At 37.7% G+C, this 16,488-nt stretch overlaps 1 protein-coding gene across 13 annotated transcripts in view; it reads left to right on the top strand.

Moving 5' to 3' along the window:
- Positions 1 to 16,488, top strand: part of NEBL (nebulette) — a 382,486-nt gene that overhangs the window by 271,144 nt on the left and 94,854 nt on the right. For 10 of the 13 annotated variants that reach the window (XR_010922369.1, XM_067562341.1, XM_067562340.1 and 7 more), the window contains 2 exons: positions 2,883 to 2,993; positions 10,474 to 10,584. The exons of 2 other annotated variants lie outside the window; for them this stretch is intronic. Coding sequence is in view for 10 of the 11 variants with exons in the window: in XM_067562341.1 (XP_067418442.1) it covers positions 2,883 to 2,993; positions 10,474 to 10,584 (222 nt within the window). In the remaining variant the exon portion in view is untranslated. The remainder of the gene's footprint in view (positions 1 to 2,882; positions 2,994 to 10,473; positions 10,585 to 16,488) is intronic. One more of the 13 variants, XM_067562338.1, reaches the window with a different exon arrangement.

Genomic DNA, 16,488 nt, shown 5'->3' with positions numbered 1-16,488 from the left:
TGAATAGGGCTCCATTGTGCTAAGAGCTTTACAGTTACATAAGAACAGATAGTCTCTGCTTTGAGGCACTTACAGTCTAAATAACAAACAAAGGACGAGAGAAAGGAATAATAATATTTCCTGTCTTACCAGTGGAGAACTGAGGCACAGATCAGTTAAGTGGCTTGCTCCAGATCACCCAGGAAGTTTGTGCTGAGCTGGGAATTGAACCCAAATTCTAGTCCAGTTCCTTAACCACAAGGCCATCCTTCCTTCCTGGTGGCTTTGCATAAGACCACACAGTGAATCAATGGGATATCTGGCAATAAATCCCAAGCATACCAACTCCAATTTCTATTTTCCATATTTACTAGACCAAATAAATGAACATCAGCTCCTGACTGCACACCATAACTGTTATGGGCCATGTTTGAATTCATGGTGGAAAAGTTTTCCATCTTAACTCAAACTCCAGTAAAATTTTTATAATTACATTCTATACATGTAGAACAAAATGTGTTCAGAGTGTGCAGTACCCGTGTAAAGGCCCTTCCGTGCTACTTGGGGTGGGGAGAAAGACCGTGGATGAAGTTGCTATGTAGTGCCCCTTTATGTGCCATAGAAAGGTCTTGTTTTAATCTGCAGAGGGTAGCACAAATGGCCATCCAGTTGCCCTGTCACACTGGTGTGTAGGAGCAGTGGCTGTTCCAGTCCTTAGGCTGGCATGACGGAAGGGGAGCCTCTCACTGTTTCTGGGCTAGGGAGTTGATTTCACTCCCTCTGCATTCTCCGCTTTTTTTTTTTTATTTTTTATTTCCTCTCACTCCTCGCCCTTCTTGTCTTTTCCTCAGTCTTTCTCCTCCTCGTCCCGCCCAACCCATTCTTTCAGGAAAAAACCCTTTAAAACATACCACAGAACCTGTTTTAAAGAGTTTATTCTTTCTGGAGTTCATCAGCTGAAGTAATGTCTTAATTGCAACATTATTTTATTCCTTTTACATTTCTAGGATGGCATGTTGCTTGTGTTAGGGGGTAGCATATTTTGCACTCTGGCGAGTAGGTTCAGTTCTTGGGCCAGTGGGCATTAGGTACATTTTTCAATTTGTGTGAGGGTGTAAATACACACGTATACCAGGTGCTATTGAGCCAAATATATAGTGGATTTCAGAAATGATTAGACCACCAATTTCTGCCAACTACTTATGTCCCAGGAATAGGAAGAAACGCTCCTGAAGGCATGTCACTGGATGAATGTATATTTGTCTGTTTTTGTGGAGGTGAAAATTGGGTAGGGAGCCTTAAAAAAGGAGTCAGCATATTACTGAGAATGAAAAGATCTGGGTTCCATTTCTGGTTCTGCCATTCACTCCGTGTGTGACTGTAGTAAAGTAACTTAACTTCTGGGTGCCTCAGTTTCCTCATGTTTATAGAATGAACTGTTACTCATATCTGATTGAAATTTTTATATAATTCACATACATTTCATATATTTTCTCTGATACTTCACTGCCTATTAGCTGTGAGTCTGGATCAAATATAAAAGCATATGTTTGCTGCTTTCCTGACATTTATCTTCATGTGCCAGGAATAAGTAGGATAACTCACAAATGGAATAAACATAATGGAGTTATTCTGAATTTTCTCATTCACAAACATAAATGTCATAACTGAGATAAGACCTCATGTAACCTATTGAAGAACAATATATGTGAAGCTGTTGTTATGTGCTATTTTGTCTTGTGTCAAAAAGCTACAGCATCTGGTGTTGCTGATTATTAACAAAAGAAAACTTAAATATGTAATATATAACCAAAGTAAAAATAATTGCTTTCTGTTTCAGAATTTTTTAGAGTTCTGTTTGTAACATATTTTGTTACGGTGGTTGAACATGATAAAGTGATAGATGGTTAAGATTGTAAATTGCTGACCTCTAGTGTTCCATAGCCTTTGTAGGAGAATGTAGGCATTTCTAATATTTTTAGTAAATTTTTTTCAACTCACAGAAAAAGAAAATCTGGAAAAATGTATTTTCTAACAGATTTTTAAAAAATAATTATTCATAGGAATAACCAGAGTAACAAATAATTAGATGTGGTCCAGTAGGTGCATGTCAATTAAATATGATAGTACATTTCAGGTAGCATATTCCTTATACCTGTGATTACTTGTAAAGATAGTATCTGACATTGTTTTATGAATTTAAAATTCATGCTTCTGAGATATTTGGCTTTAGAGACAAAAACAAAAGTAAGCCAAAGATTTAGTATTACTGTTCTGGCACGCATCTCAAGACTCTGCTGTGAGGAAGTTGCTGTTAGGTGTTCTGTGCCTTCGTAATGATGCTTAGAGAATGCTAGCTTTGAATGGTAGTGAAAACACAGGAGAAATAGTTTTAAAATTTCTTGTTATCTGTGATATAGAAATTTTAATTAGAAATGAATAAAGAAATTGTCATCTTCATATTCTTGTATTTGTCAGTAAAAATTATTCAGTGATTCAGTGTTCTATTGTTTGTTTCTCCACTGAACACAAAGTACAAAACTCCAGAAATCTGAAAATATGTAGATAATCTTGTTTTTTGGATCAAGAAGGGAATTAGTAATTGACAAAAAAATTTTTTTGCTGTCCCTGCTTGCCTCATTCAAGGTTTACTTCAGAATTTCTTGAATTTAACTATCAGGTACATTACAGTGATTCATGGATTATAGCCACTAATCTAAAATATAAAATGATTTGAAAATCAATGTGTGTTCTTAAATTACTCTATAAAACTTTTCTAGATCTTTTCCAGTACAAAGTTGTTTTGTACTATTTTACTTCAAAGTAAAAAATAGTAATTTGTTCAGTTACTATGTGATTCTATTTAAAGTAATTTCTGCATTATTTGTATTTTTTCTTTCTAGACAAAGTATAAAGGATCTGCTAAAAAAGACCTTTCCAATTCTCTGTATAAACAAATGCCAGCCACAATTGACAGTGTGTTTGCAAGAGAAGTTACACAGCTTCAGAGCAAGGTACAATTTAAAAATCAATTATTTTTAGATTGTACAGATTAATAATATAACAGAACACTACTAACCCTAGTAGCATTAAGCAGATACTTTATTACATATTTGATTTGTAAGGTCAGTTTCTCAGCTAGTGTATATTTGGCATAGCTCCATTGACTTCAACGGAGGTACAGTACTTCATTTTACATCAGCTGAGGATCTGGTTTATTATAGTTAGTAAATAGCACTGGAAAAGAGTAAGTCATTCATCAATGCATACATTAATTATTTCATATGATGCTGCTGCATAATGTATGAAATCTTTAAATTAGCCATTTAGTAAATTATGTTGCAATTAGCATGACCCAAGTGTCATATTGGCATTGTAAGATTTTTATCAACTCCTTACTGATAAACTCAGAAGCCTAAAACTACAGTTGTCTGATTTTTAGAGGTGCTGAGAACCCACAACTCCTATTGACTTCAGTTGGAATTACAAGTGTTCAGCACTTTTGAAAATGAGGGTATACATTTTCAATGTTATTCATTAGACTTCTAGCAGTTAGAGATTGAAAGACCAACTTAATTATCTAGTCCATATTCTTTGCCAAAGTTCACTTGTTCTAGTATATTTTTAGTGCTTTCTCAGTCCAGTTGTGTCATTCAGATAGCATTGAGGGTAGAAAGCACTTTAAGAACCCAAACATTTTTCTTGTTGTAACTCCACAAGTCTAAGTAGCAAAAAGTTGATCTTGAAGTCATGCATGAAATGGACATCTAAAATCAATGCTGTCTACCCACAAGGTACATGCACATTTTAGGTTTTCTCCCCTTCCCACCCTGTTTTATCCTAAACATGTTAGCCACTTATTTGAGACCTACAAGACCAGCGAAAGCAAAAAGCATAACATGGAACAAAAACAGCCTATTTCCTGTTATAATACATACAATAAGTCAATCATTCAACATACTGATATTCTATGGAAGTACTTTAAAGAATGTAATCATTCCTTTTGCAAATGAAAGGAAATGTTGAAATACTGAAACCTGAAGTTAGGTGGAGAAAACAGGTTTTGATTTGTAAACGTAATGATCAAGTCAGTATTTGAAACACCACAATGGTGGCAATGTATCAGTCATGTCTGTAATAAGAAAATGTATTAATGTGAAATATATTTTACCAGTAGTAGTTTGAAACAAAATATTTAGTGCAGTAAGTAAAAGCAGAGCAGTAATTAACATGACATCAATATGGCATGCCATTGTAAAATGATTGATTATACGACTAAGTAGTAGTGTTGTATCCGTGTTGCTCCCAGGATATTAGAGAGACAAGATGGGTGAGATAATATCTTTTATTGGACCACGTAGCAAGGCACTGTGGCCTTCCTCAGAGCCTGGGCCTGAGGAAGGGTAACGATACCTGTGCGGGGCAGAACAGGGCTCTACAGGCCAAACTGCCGGCAACAGAGGGGCGGAGCCAAGGCAGGAAGGGGAACTATGAAAGGCCGGCCTAACAGCTCAGTAGGGAGGAAGCTGCCGCTGGAGACAGACGTGTCTTCCTGGAGGCTGTGGCTTAGGCCTAGGCCTGACCCCAGACCCAATGGCTGTTGGAAGCAACTGCCCCACCGAGCGGAGCATCCAAAACCTGCCTGAATTGCCCTGAGTGACTGGAGGGAGCCACCGAGCCCTAGTAATTGGACAGGTCTGCTGAACCCTAGTAGCTGGAACGAGCCACCCAAGGCTCCTGGGTGGGAAATACCCCCTGAGGCCAGCCCTGACCTGGAGGAGCTGCCTGATCCCGGGGACCCCGGGGAGCTGACAGAACCCTGTGGACCGGAAGAACCCTTGGGACCTGGAGGAGCTGCCCTCTGCTGACGATGCAGAGGAGTTCCCAGACCTGCCACCTGTCGACGGGGAGGGACTTGTGGGACTGCTGTTTGCCTTCTACCCCAGCAACCGAGAAGGAGACTGATTCCTTTAGGTACCCGGGGACAGGGTGGGAGGAAGTGGCCCGGGGACAGGGTGGGAGAAAGTGGATGAGTCAGGGGCTAAATCCTGTCAGCGTGTTGCGGCTGGAGCCCCGCTGACTCAGTGGCAAATGGCTTTGCCACTGATAGGGCTCTGGGCTGGGACGCAGTGGAGTCGGGTGGGCCTGCATCCCCCTCCCCCCTTCCCTAAGCACCCTGGGAGGGAGTGCTACCCTCTGCATTTGGGAGACAGAGAATCCCGAGCTCTACTGGCCCTGCCTGCTTGCAAGGCCGGAGACCCCAGACTATTTTACTAGCCCCGCCTATGGGAAGGCCAGGGCTAAAGACTGCTTTTCTGCCTCACCAGGCCTGAGGGCTGGGGTCACCAGACTGCTTTACTAGCCCCGCCTGTGGGAAGGCCGGGGGCTATAGGCTGCTTTGCCTGCCCCGCCCTGCCTGAGGGCCGGGGGCACCAGACCATTTGCTAGCCCACCCCGCTGGGGGCCGTGGCTAAAGACTTGTAAATGGGCACTGTTTATTCCCTAAATGAAGGCGCTGTGGGCTTCCTTGGAGCCTGGGCTCGAGGAAGGGTTGCGACAACCCGGCCGGACCGTGCCACTGGCCTACAGACCAACTTCTGTTGGTGAGAGAGACAAACTTTTGAGGTTACACAGAACTCTAAGCTCCAAAACTTGTCTCTCTCACCAACAGAAGTTGGTCCAATAGAAGGCATTTTTCACCCACCTTGCCTCTCTGATCATAATAGTTACAGTTGAAATAAATTATAGATCGTAATAATGATAAAATAACAAAATTGTATAATGTTTTTTAAACACTTGGCTTGATTATTAAAACATCAGTTAACTAGTTTGCCATGGGACTCACTCCTGGATCCATTCCAAATGAGTATATTCTACAGTAATTATGTTTTCATGTTTCATGTATGAAATCAGGTTCTCTTACACACCAGTGATGTGAAGTAAAAGGTCTGAGACTAAAAAGAAAAACATTTGAGTAAGGAAAAAAATCACAAAAGATGAATAGGGACTGCCCTTTCCATATGACATTTATTGAAGATTTTGCTCAGCCATCCAATATTCCTAAAGAAATAAATATGCAGTACAATAGGTGCTATGCTAAGTCACCAATGCTTCCTTTAATGTTCATAATATCACCTTTTAAGTGTACACACATTATAAATCATAACAGACCATAAAACTGAAGACTTTGCTGACCAATTTTTCCAACTTGTGGTGTAAATTAACCTATCTTATAGAAAACACCTGAGAAAGTGATAAAATGATTTGAAAAAAGTTTCAACTCAGAACTCTCAAGATATTATCCCCAAAGGGGGAAGAGGAGGTGAGATGGTTACTTTGCTACAGATCTGAATTTAAAATTGTTTTGAAAAAACCCCTGAGGGATTTGCTCCTGGAAAATCTTCTTTACAGTATCCAAATCTAATTGATATTGTGTCTATCACTGTGATATTTAGGAAGCAAATACAAAGATTTTAAGATTCAGTTTAGTCATGGCAGGATTATGTTTGCTGCTCCTTCCCTGGTGGGATTGTAGTTCAGTAGGCTGTCATTTTCTTCAAGGGGAGATGCAAGATGGGGAATGGGAGAGAGGGAGAGAGAGCTCACTGGACATAATGCCACCATTTGTCTTGCAGAAAGGCTATTACAAACAGGGTGGAAAAGCCGTGCTCTCTTTCTGAAGGAGGTGATTGTTGGACCACGACAGGGGGTTGATAATAAATTTTACACAATTTCCATGCTGACAGTGATGATTAGGCACGTTTGTCAAGCTGTTTGAGTGGGCCAGAGACTATTTGGGGAAGTTGCATGGTAAATTCCTTGGTTTCAGACAGGAAGTGGCACCTAAAGGGGCCACTCCCCATGTACAACTGCCTTCCCCTGAACTCTGGGGGCGGGGGGCTGTGTGTGTGTGTGTGTGTGTGTGTGTGTGTGTGTGTGTATAGCCTGGCTCCATTGAATTCAATGACAAAACTCAAATTGACTTCAGTGGGGCCAGATTTCACCATGTAGAATTCCAACCACATAATGCTCACATGGAGAGGGTTCTTCCATACTGGAGAGAGGGCATGATTATTTCTTCTACTGTGCTTGCTGTTTAGGTTTGGCTATATTTATACTTTTGCTTCCCTGTGTGATGTACAGTGAAGGCACAAATGTGACCAGCTTTGTTGGCTTTTATAACAACCTTTTTTGCTCTGTTTTTGTGTGTGTGTGTGTGTGTGTGTGTGTGTGTGTGTATGTGTATGTCTGGAAAATGGAAATCCAGTCTCGCCGCCCCCCCCCCCCCCCCAAAAAAAAAAAGGGGGGATTTTTGAAAACTATTCCTTCCTAAATTGGGACAACAAGTAAAAAAGGTGAAATTTTCATGTGAAGGGATTTCCAGAAAATTTTCATTTGGGGGGAAATGAAACAGAATCTTTGGCTTGCTGGCTGTCTGCCTCGAAGGTTCTTGTTGATTTCACTTTCTTCCTTCAGGCAGAAAGTGGTACTGAGATAAGCCTTCTAGGTGAGCAACCAGGGAGCTATCATTTCAACTTTCCCATTGGAAAAATAGAAAATTTCTGGCAAAATGAAATTTTCCCAGAGAAAATTTTAATTTTACAAAAATGTCATTTTCACCTGGAAAATTCCCAATGAGCTCTAGTTTTGTGCCTTATCTTTTTCCACTCTGAAAAGCAATAGACTGAATCCCCCCCAACATTTTTTAAAAAAGGTATTGCACAAAGATAAAGCATTTCAAATGGCTTGAGGGAGGAAATGATGTAAGGAACATCATCAAAGATTGTACACTTTTCATCCCTTTGTTTTTGCCTTCAGAAACATTGCTTTGGTGGTTTCTTATCTGGAAAAAAAGGACCCAAAGCAAACTGAAGATTAGAGCATATCAGCAGACAGTTTAATTATTTTCTTTTGAGCAGTTGCTACAGTATCTCAGGCCGTTACTGTATGTGGATGTTTAACAATATTTTCTTCTTGTTTTTGATGACAATGATGAATCAAGTGAATCTTAAGTCTCATGTTTGACTTCCAGGAGAGTTGTAGGCCATCAATGTAATTTTTTCTAACAAACACAGCCCTTCTGTTACTTTAAAATGTGTTTTAAGATATGCTGTAAGTGAGTTCTTGAGCTTTATTGCATCATTATAATGTAATTTATTGTGCCCAAAACTGGCATCCAAGAAGTTAGCCTTCAATTTTATACTTGGTACTCAAGCCATGTTACACAATGTTGAACTGTTGCATATAATTCTTAATGCTTTTGTTATAGTGAAGTATGTTGTGTCCATAATTTCCTCTCTGTCTGAAAAGCAGAAGATATTAATTAAATGATTAATGTAATTAAAGCTGAGCTGGTATTATTAATTATAATTCTGTATTCAAAAGCATATTTGGTAACATAACTCCTTCATGCACATACTGTACATTATTTTCTGCACTACAGCACCCACATTTTATATATAGTCCTAGATTGAAATCAAATAAAAAAAGCCAACAGCAGCAACAAAAGCCAACAATAATAACACAACAACTTTGTTTAAAAAACAAAAAGGATATAATATCTCAAGTTAAGTTGGAGTTAAGGTTGAGGGATGAAATCAGTAATTTAATGATAAATATAGGTAAAAACGTTTTTAAAATGTTGTATTTAGGCAAAAACAGGCATTAGAACCTCAGGAAATTCAGAGTTAAGATTAAACTTGAAAGAAAACATGTTAAGGTATGGAAATTCATAGCCAAGGTACTACCAAAACAACCTTGACTCTATCCTATATTGACACTTCTATGGGAGAGGAGAGATAAAATGTGATTTATCCTTACAAATCAGTTTAGACTCAGGCACAAACACTAAAATGCTTTCATCATAATGCATTGTTATTGCATGGCACCACTTTGGGGCAGAGTTAAGGTTGTTTGGATGACTTATAGTCTTAAATCTTTCTATACAGCACAGTTATGGTGCTATGAACAAATGTTTACAAATAAAAACTAATATGCTACGTCATGGAAAACTTAATAAGAAAAATGTATAAACACAAGATAACTTACTGTAGGTAAATAACATGTTTTCAAGAATACTGGTGAAATCACTATTTCTAAAAATCTTCCAAACTTGATTATCCATATTATGGAAATAGTTTATGGAAATATGATCTCTTTGCACTCTGGATGGGTAGATTACATAAAATGACCTTTTGACTTGTTCTAATGAAAAAAAATTCTAGGATTGTGTACCTTGCAAAATCAAATGTTATATAATTACATAATTAAGTTAAATGGAGAACACTGAGAAAGGAGATTAGAAAGAACACAGCTGTCAAACTGCAAGCCAAATACTCTTCCACTGAGCTCATGAAAAGCTTTGTTTTCCCAAGCTACTGGATGCTTTAGTGTAATTTACATGGTTCTTCAGCCAAGATTTCAGTATAAAAATTTAAATGTTGGACCAGCAAAGTGGATGGTACTATGTGGCAGGTACAAAATGGATGGTCATATTTTGGAAGCAATCTTTGTATAGCATATTTTGTACATTAATTACCATTTTGGTAGCTGATTACAAAATTAGAGTGCTACTATAGTCTTGTGAGGGGCTACTTGCTTTGCCAGCCACAAAATATAATATACAGTATAACAAGATGGTGGCTCGGGCTCAGATCTTTTTTTGGCTATACATTTTATCTGTTTTTTGTTATTGTTGTTTTCTAAGGACAAAGCCACCTTTGATTTTGGTTTTATATCCTACAGAAATATGGCACATTTTATGTTTTCCAAGTTTTGGATTTGCATTACTTTGGTGGTATTACAAAAAGGCTACTTTTCACATTCATCTTTGATCTGTGGATTTTCTGGTTATCTTATACAGTCAGTGTGGGTACATTATATCCCCTTGGGTGCTTGCTCTGTGGGACTCCTATAGAATCCGAGTGTCTTGCAAATAGCCAAGATAGGACATTTCCACAGATTTCCAGTATCATATATTTATATATTCTAGGGCAACGTTCTCAGGGGCTATTTTCTCAAGAATTTTCGGTTATTATATTCTTTGTATTGAGGGTTTTTGTTTCAAATCTTCCATCTCCTGATCAACTTTCGAACTTATTGTTTTTGTATTTGCTATTTTCTCATGGATTATTTTATTGGTTGCTACAGAGAGCGGTTTGAAAACACATCTACTTGATACTTGTTGCCTCTTCAGGCATCAAAACCCAGTAAATTTTCTTAATATAAGCATAAAAGCTTATGTTAAGGATAGGTATAATGTAAGCTTTTCACACATTTGGTGGCTGTGTATGTATACTGTATAAAGCTGTAGGATTGCTTAATATTTGACTTAATTTCTACAACAAAAATAAGCAAACTAGTTAATAAATTCAAGCTAGTGTCATTTTCATTCAAAATGCTGATTAGTAAATGTTAGTATAATCCCTTTAAAATGATACCTGCTATAATATCTATCTTTATCTGTGTCTATATTTTTCTGCATTGCTTGGTAAGGTACTCTACAAACAGAAACATGATGCTGAAAAAGGGACATCAGATTATGCACGTATGAGGGAGCCCCCAGATGTTAAGCATGCTATGGAAATTAGTAAACACCAGAGTAATGTAAGTACTCTCTTCTCTTAATTTATTACATTGTTTCAGTAGTGGTCAAGTCTATTTATTCTGTATAAAATGTTCATGTTATATTTCAATATTTCATGGGGTTTTATTTAGTTTTCAAAACCTTCCATATATATAAAAAAGTAAAAATATCTATTTAAAAATCACTGGATGCATAACGTGTGTGTGTGTGTGTGTGTGTTTTTATGATAGACCATAAATAAGGAGTTATCTATTATGCCATTAGTTTTCAAATATGTTTTAAATAAAAGTTCCCTGAATTTATATTTGCATATTTTATACTTTAAACCAGCGTATAACTCTTTATTTAGGCAAAACACAGAATGGCTTAAATGTTTTATAGTGTCGATTTTCATACATTTCTGTGAAAGTTTTGTTGTTTTTAGAGGGGGCAGAAAAAGGATACTTCTGTCCTGATCCTGTGAACACTTTTTCACACGAGTAATCCTAAAGAGTTCAACAGAACAATCCATGAGCAGATTTGCAGAATCTGGGTCTATGGGTGCAGTTTTCCTACAGATGGCAAAATTATTAATTTTCAGTGGACTGCATTGTAGTCACTGGGGAGAGAATTTGTCCCATAGTTTTTTCAGAAATAAGTTTCCATTGCTGTTTTACAAATAAACCAATGTTTAATAGTGAAAGAGTTGTTTTAAAATCTAATATATTTTATGTATGCTTTGTTAGCTTTTTGCATTTCTCTCAGCTTAGATAATAAAATAGCATTGTCACCTTATTTAAGTTTTTGACAGTGTCAGTTTGGTTTCAGTGTCATGTTCTCATATACTAGTTCAGTGCAGCATTTTTATATTTGCAAATACTAGAGAAATATTTATTTTGATGAAAAAACATAACACAAAAATCAGTTTCAAGGAAAAAATTCTGGTGGTCTTAGGTTTTGCAAAAGGTTTATTTATCCCAAACCTGAATTTTAGGCAAATTTGGCTAGAATAATTAGGTCCCTTTATAGGGAAAGAAAAAAAGATGAGATAAACTAAAAAGTAAGGACGCTTAAAGGTAAGGCTAAGTTGGTCTGCTGTGCCTACATACTGGAGTCATGTCAGTCAGCATCAGATATTATGCCCTTTCTGTTTTTTAATCAAAGCTGTCATGTTCTTTTTAAGAGGTATGTTCTAGGAATTATTCTGGGAAGTTCTGTGTTATTCAGGAGGTCAGAGTAGATGATCACAATTGTCCCTTCTGGCCTTGGAATCCATTAATATGTTCAGTACACACCATAGGAAAAATGAAGTTAAGGCCTTAACTTTTAATGTTTTGTTTTGTTTTTTTAAATAAATTTGTGCTGGCATTTTAACAATAGCTTAATTAACACCGTAAGCGTGTATAGGGTCAAAATGTAACACAACCCTTAGACTAGTTCCCAGATGTTTAAAATCTTGAGAGCTGATCAGCTCCTAAGGAGCTGGTGGGTGACTTCATGGGCATTCTTCTTCTGGAACATATGCCTGTGCAGCAACTCCCAAGAGCAACTCACAACCAACCTTGCTTTCCCCCCACTGCTTGCAACCTTCCCAGCCTGCCAAACTGTGCCTCCCCCTGTTTTTGGAAACCATCAGGATATCAGATGATGTGAGGGTATAAACTGGGATGTAGACAGCTTGGGAGAAGAGGCCAGTGGCTCTGGAGATAGACTTGCAGCATAAAATTCTCTGTCCATGGAGATTGGGATTCTTTCCAGTCCTCATTAAGGATGGTGAGAAAAGTGTTGGGGCAGTGGGAGGGTTTCATTGGGGCTAGGGAAAGAAACAAGGGTTGGAAGAGAGATGGGACCCATGATATGTGAGGAGGTGAGGAGAAGGACAGAAGAGGGGCTTTAGGGTCAAAAACTATCATCATCCGGACTTGACTACCTTTTGAATTGTAATGATAATTTGTAAATCCACAATCCAGAACAGTCACCCTTTGTTTCCACAGCTGTGCTTACTCCTGTTAACAGCATTAATGAGGGCAGTGTGCAGATGGGGAAGTAAATAAAAAGCAGTCATGCTGTCTCCATTCGCACTATAAATGCAGCACCATAGAAAGTTTGTTAAATAAAGAACAAACATTGAGGGGAAAGATGTCTTGTTATGATACTTTTTAACAGAACATTAAAAATAAAAGAAAACGTGGAGAAAAATGCAGCTTATTCAAACTAATAAACCAACTTGTTGCATCCAGTTCACTATTTTCCCCCCATTTGCTAATATGGAGCTAATATGGGGTGGGGATATATTTTTATTGTCCCTGAGAAATGGGGTATGTAATGCCAGTTATTGTTACACACCTACTGTGTGTAATTACTTGGACACCATGCTGAATATTTGCTTGGGGATTTCTCATTTTGTGAGTAAAGGTTTAATTAAGAAACCACATGAGGCTTCACATTCAACTCTGAATATGGAAGTTTGTTAATAGAAATATTAAGGATTCCAAATATGAAGCATCTGTCTTTTGGAACTTAGGCTGTTTGTAGAATCATTGCTTTCAGGAGTGCAGTGTTAGAGTGAAACTATTGCGGGAATAGGAAGACAAAGCTCTTTTATCCACCATTCAGTACAGTATACCTAAGGGAGCAGACTGTATGTTTACTTACAATGGTCTGCCAACTCAATTCAACCTTTACATGAAGGGTTTACATCTAATAGGATTAGGATGTGTTTAAGACTATTTACTCAGTTTTAAAATAAGACTGACATTTATACTCAATTGTGTGAAATGTGCAATTTCCTTTAAAAATGAAGATTGGATTCCACTTACAATACATTTGTGCTGACAATTTGAAACTGTCATGTGCTGTAGGCCTTCACACCACTTTGAATAACATTAACACCTTGCTCAAGTGTGGGTTGAAGCTGCATAACAGGGAAATACTGTAAAATCTCCTGAACAATGTGATCATCTATAAGAGGAACATTTTCACCTTTTAGTACTTCTACCAAAGAAAATCTCTCTCCAAAGTATAATAGAGACATTTTTAGCTGGAGGAAATGTACTTGCGAGATTATTCTAAGCACTGTTCAGTGTTGGAATGAAAGTATGTTTGTCTAACACAGACTATTTCTCTATAAATTTGTGTGAAATGAACATTAACAGTCTGATTTCATCACACATATGCCAAGAAATTTGGAGAGAGGCTGTCAGTCCATCCTTTATGTACATTATGTCTGTGTAGTGCTAATCTTTTATCTAATCTGAAATTTTTGAAACTATGGACCATAGTTTTTGCTGGTGGTCCATAGAGAGCTTGCTGGTCACATGGTACAGGATCTCTCGGTTTCAAGTTGAGAAAAACAGAACAGATGGGAGTGAGAGAAGAAATGAAGAGCAGAAGAAGACAGCATAATTAACTTTTTCCAGTTAGGTAACTGTAGTTGCCATAGGGCAATAAGAGACAACTGGTAAGATGGGCGGGGGGCGGTGGAGTTACAGCTAAAGGAAGAGGTGATCCTCAGACAATCTATTAAGCCATAATTAATATTATGAAAAGTTTGTGGACCCATGATCTAATCTGATCTACAGAATGTATTTCTAGGGCTCTATCATTGTACAGCCTGTCTATCAAAATAATATTTAGCACTTATACAGAGCTTTACATATTCAGTTTGTTTTAAAAATGTGAATGAATCCTTATAGCACCTGACTGTGAAATACTGAAGTGTTGTTATCCCCATTTTACAAATAAGGAATCTGAGACAGCCTTTCCCAAGGCCATACAAAGTAGATGGCAGAGCTGAGATTAGAGTCCAGGTCTCTTGACAGCCAGTTCCATGCTTATTCCACTAGGCAATGCTGTCTTTATAGTGATAGTCACCAATTTGGCCAACTCCTGGAATGTAAACAGGCCCTAGGCAAATGAAGTCAGAGCTTTTAATATCCCCACAGACCTATTAAAACTCTCTATTTTCAGAAAAGCATAGAAATGTTCATTTTATCTTTTAAAATGCAGGGATAAAATGCATACACTGTCCACAAAAATAATTTCCAGGATAGAAATTACATGTCCTTTGATAAGACCCAATCAGGAGAATTAAAAAAATTAAGAACATGTTTAAACACCATCATTTGTCCACCACCATTCTGGAAATTGCTGTGTGGCAGGATTCTTGTTTTTGCTCTGATGAAGGTCACATTAAATCTATGGATCCACTGGTATTCTGTGCTGCATATATGTTAGGAAAATCACCCAGAGCTGACTAACTTTCTGTTGACAGTGGTTGTCAACAGTAGTCCCCCCTGGACTATTCCCAACTGGTGTTGAAAACAGTTTTACTGCTAATATAAATGGGACCAAACAATTTTCAGCTCCATTACCAGAAAGGTGATGGTGTGGGTCTGTAATGGTCCAGAAATGTTTTTGTCTCATCCACACAAGCAGGAAAACAGTTTTCAACACCATCTGAGGGGGGATCAGGCAAAGCTGTTGTTGACAATGATTGTCAGCAACTAGTCATTTTCCTCATGTAGGTGGACTCCAGAGTGACAGCAGAGGAGCGCAGAGTCAAGGGGCTTAGACAGAAAGCTATAGGGTCATTAAAGATTGGAGTCATGGGCCATTTCAAAGTATCAAAAATGATTAGTTCACTTTAAGACTAAGAGTCAAATTCTGCCCTCAGATATGTGTGCACAACTCCTATTGACTTTTGAATGTGTATATTGGAGGTATCAATAACTGCTTGCACACTTAAAATTCCATTTTGAACAGGGGCTAGGGATGGGGACATGATTAAAGACTGCAGAAAGGAATCTAAGTCCTTTAAAACTGGGCTGCTTTTACTGAACTCTAAATGTAGCATGGAAAAAAAAATCAGCTGATTGGCACCCAAAGACTCTGCATCCTACATGGTAACCAGTTTAAGTTGCATTCCCCAATGAATAGGAACTATAATGCAAGTGCCCGTTAGAAAATCAAAGCAAAATCATCTCAGAGAGGTAGAATTTAAGGACTATAAGCCAGATCCTCAGATGGTATAAAATGGGTGCATCTCATTAGACTTTTTAGTGGACCTGTGCCTATTACATGAGCTGGCCCTATAAAATTAATCAACTAATTATGAGCTAGGGCTGAATATTTTCCGTGCTTTGCAAGTAATTCAGACTATTTAGATAAATTTAGAAAGGCAGAAAGATTTTTTTTATTCAGATTAGCAATCAGTTCAGTACATATTTCTTTAAAAATATTCAGCAGATGAAAACACTGTTTGTTGCAATTTTCTAAAATGATAGCCTAGTTTAAAATTAAATAAAGCTAACAAGAGTATTTGTATATTGGTGTATATTTGTATATTGGTGAGAAATATTTCAACAAATCCACAATAACTGCAAAGATTAAATAGATGCATTTTTTCCTTTTATCTCTATTTCTTTTTCTCCCTCACACTGTTCATTAATCTTCTGTTAACTCTCTGCTTAACCCTCTCACTGCTGCTAAAAGTTGCATGAGTCTCAGCAGCAGACTTCTATACAAAAATAAATTTGGATGGACACATCATACATGGCCAGTCACAATGACAGAGTGAGTAGTTCTTGAGTTACCTGTGACATTCTTCTGCTCTGAAGAGATTCAGTAACTGTTTGGCACTATTTGTATTTAATATTTGTATTATGATAGCACCTAATCAGGATTAGAATCTCACTGTATGAGGCTGAACAGAGTAAAAGATGGTCCCTGACTCAAAGAACGGAACCTCTTTCTTTCCCTTTCCTACACAGTAGGTATTTCCACCATTTCCTTTCCCTTTGCTTTTCTTCTTTTGTAACCGGTTTCTCTTTTCTTTGGTTCATTTTTCTACTTTGTTTGCTTTTCTCTTCCCTCTCTTGATCCTCTTTTCACTTTCCATGCTCTGTACCCCGAACCATGATTGCTCACACTGAGCTGGTCAGTTA

Source organism: Emydura macquarii, unplaced genomic scaffold, assembly GCF_026122565.2.
Source record: "Emydura macquarii macquarii isolate MOO-44397 ecotype Brisbane River unplaced genomic scaffold, CSIRO-AGI_Emac_v2 contig_2422, whole genome shotgun sequence".
Taxonomy (NCBI): Eukaryota; Metazoa; Chordata; order Testudines; family Chelidae; genus Emydura; species Emydura macquarii.
Note: the sequence above shows the minus strand (reverse complement) of the source record. Positions and strands in the feature narration are given on the sequence as shown.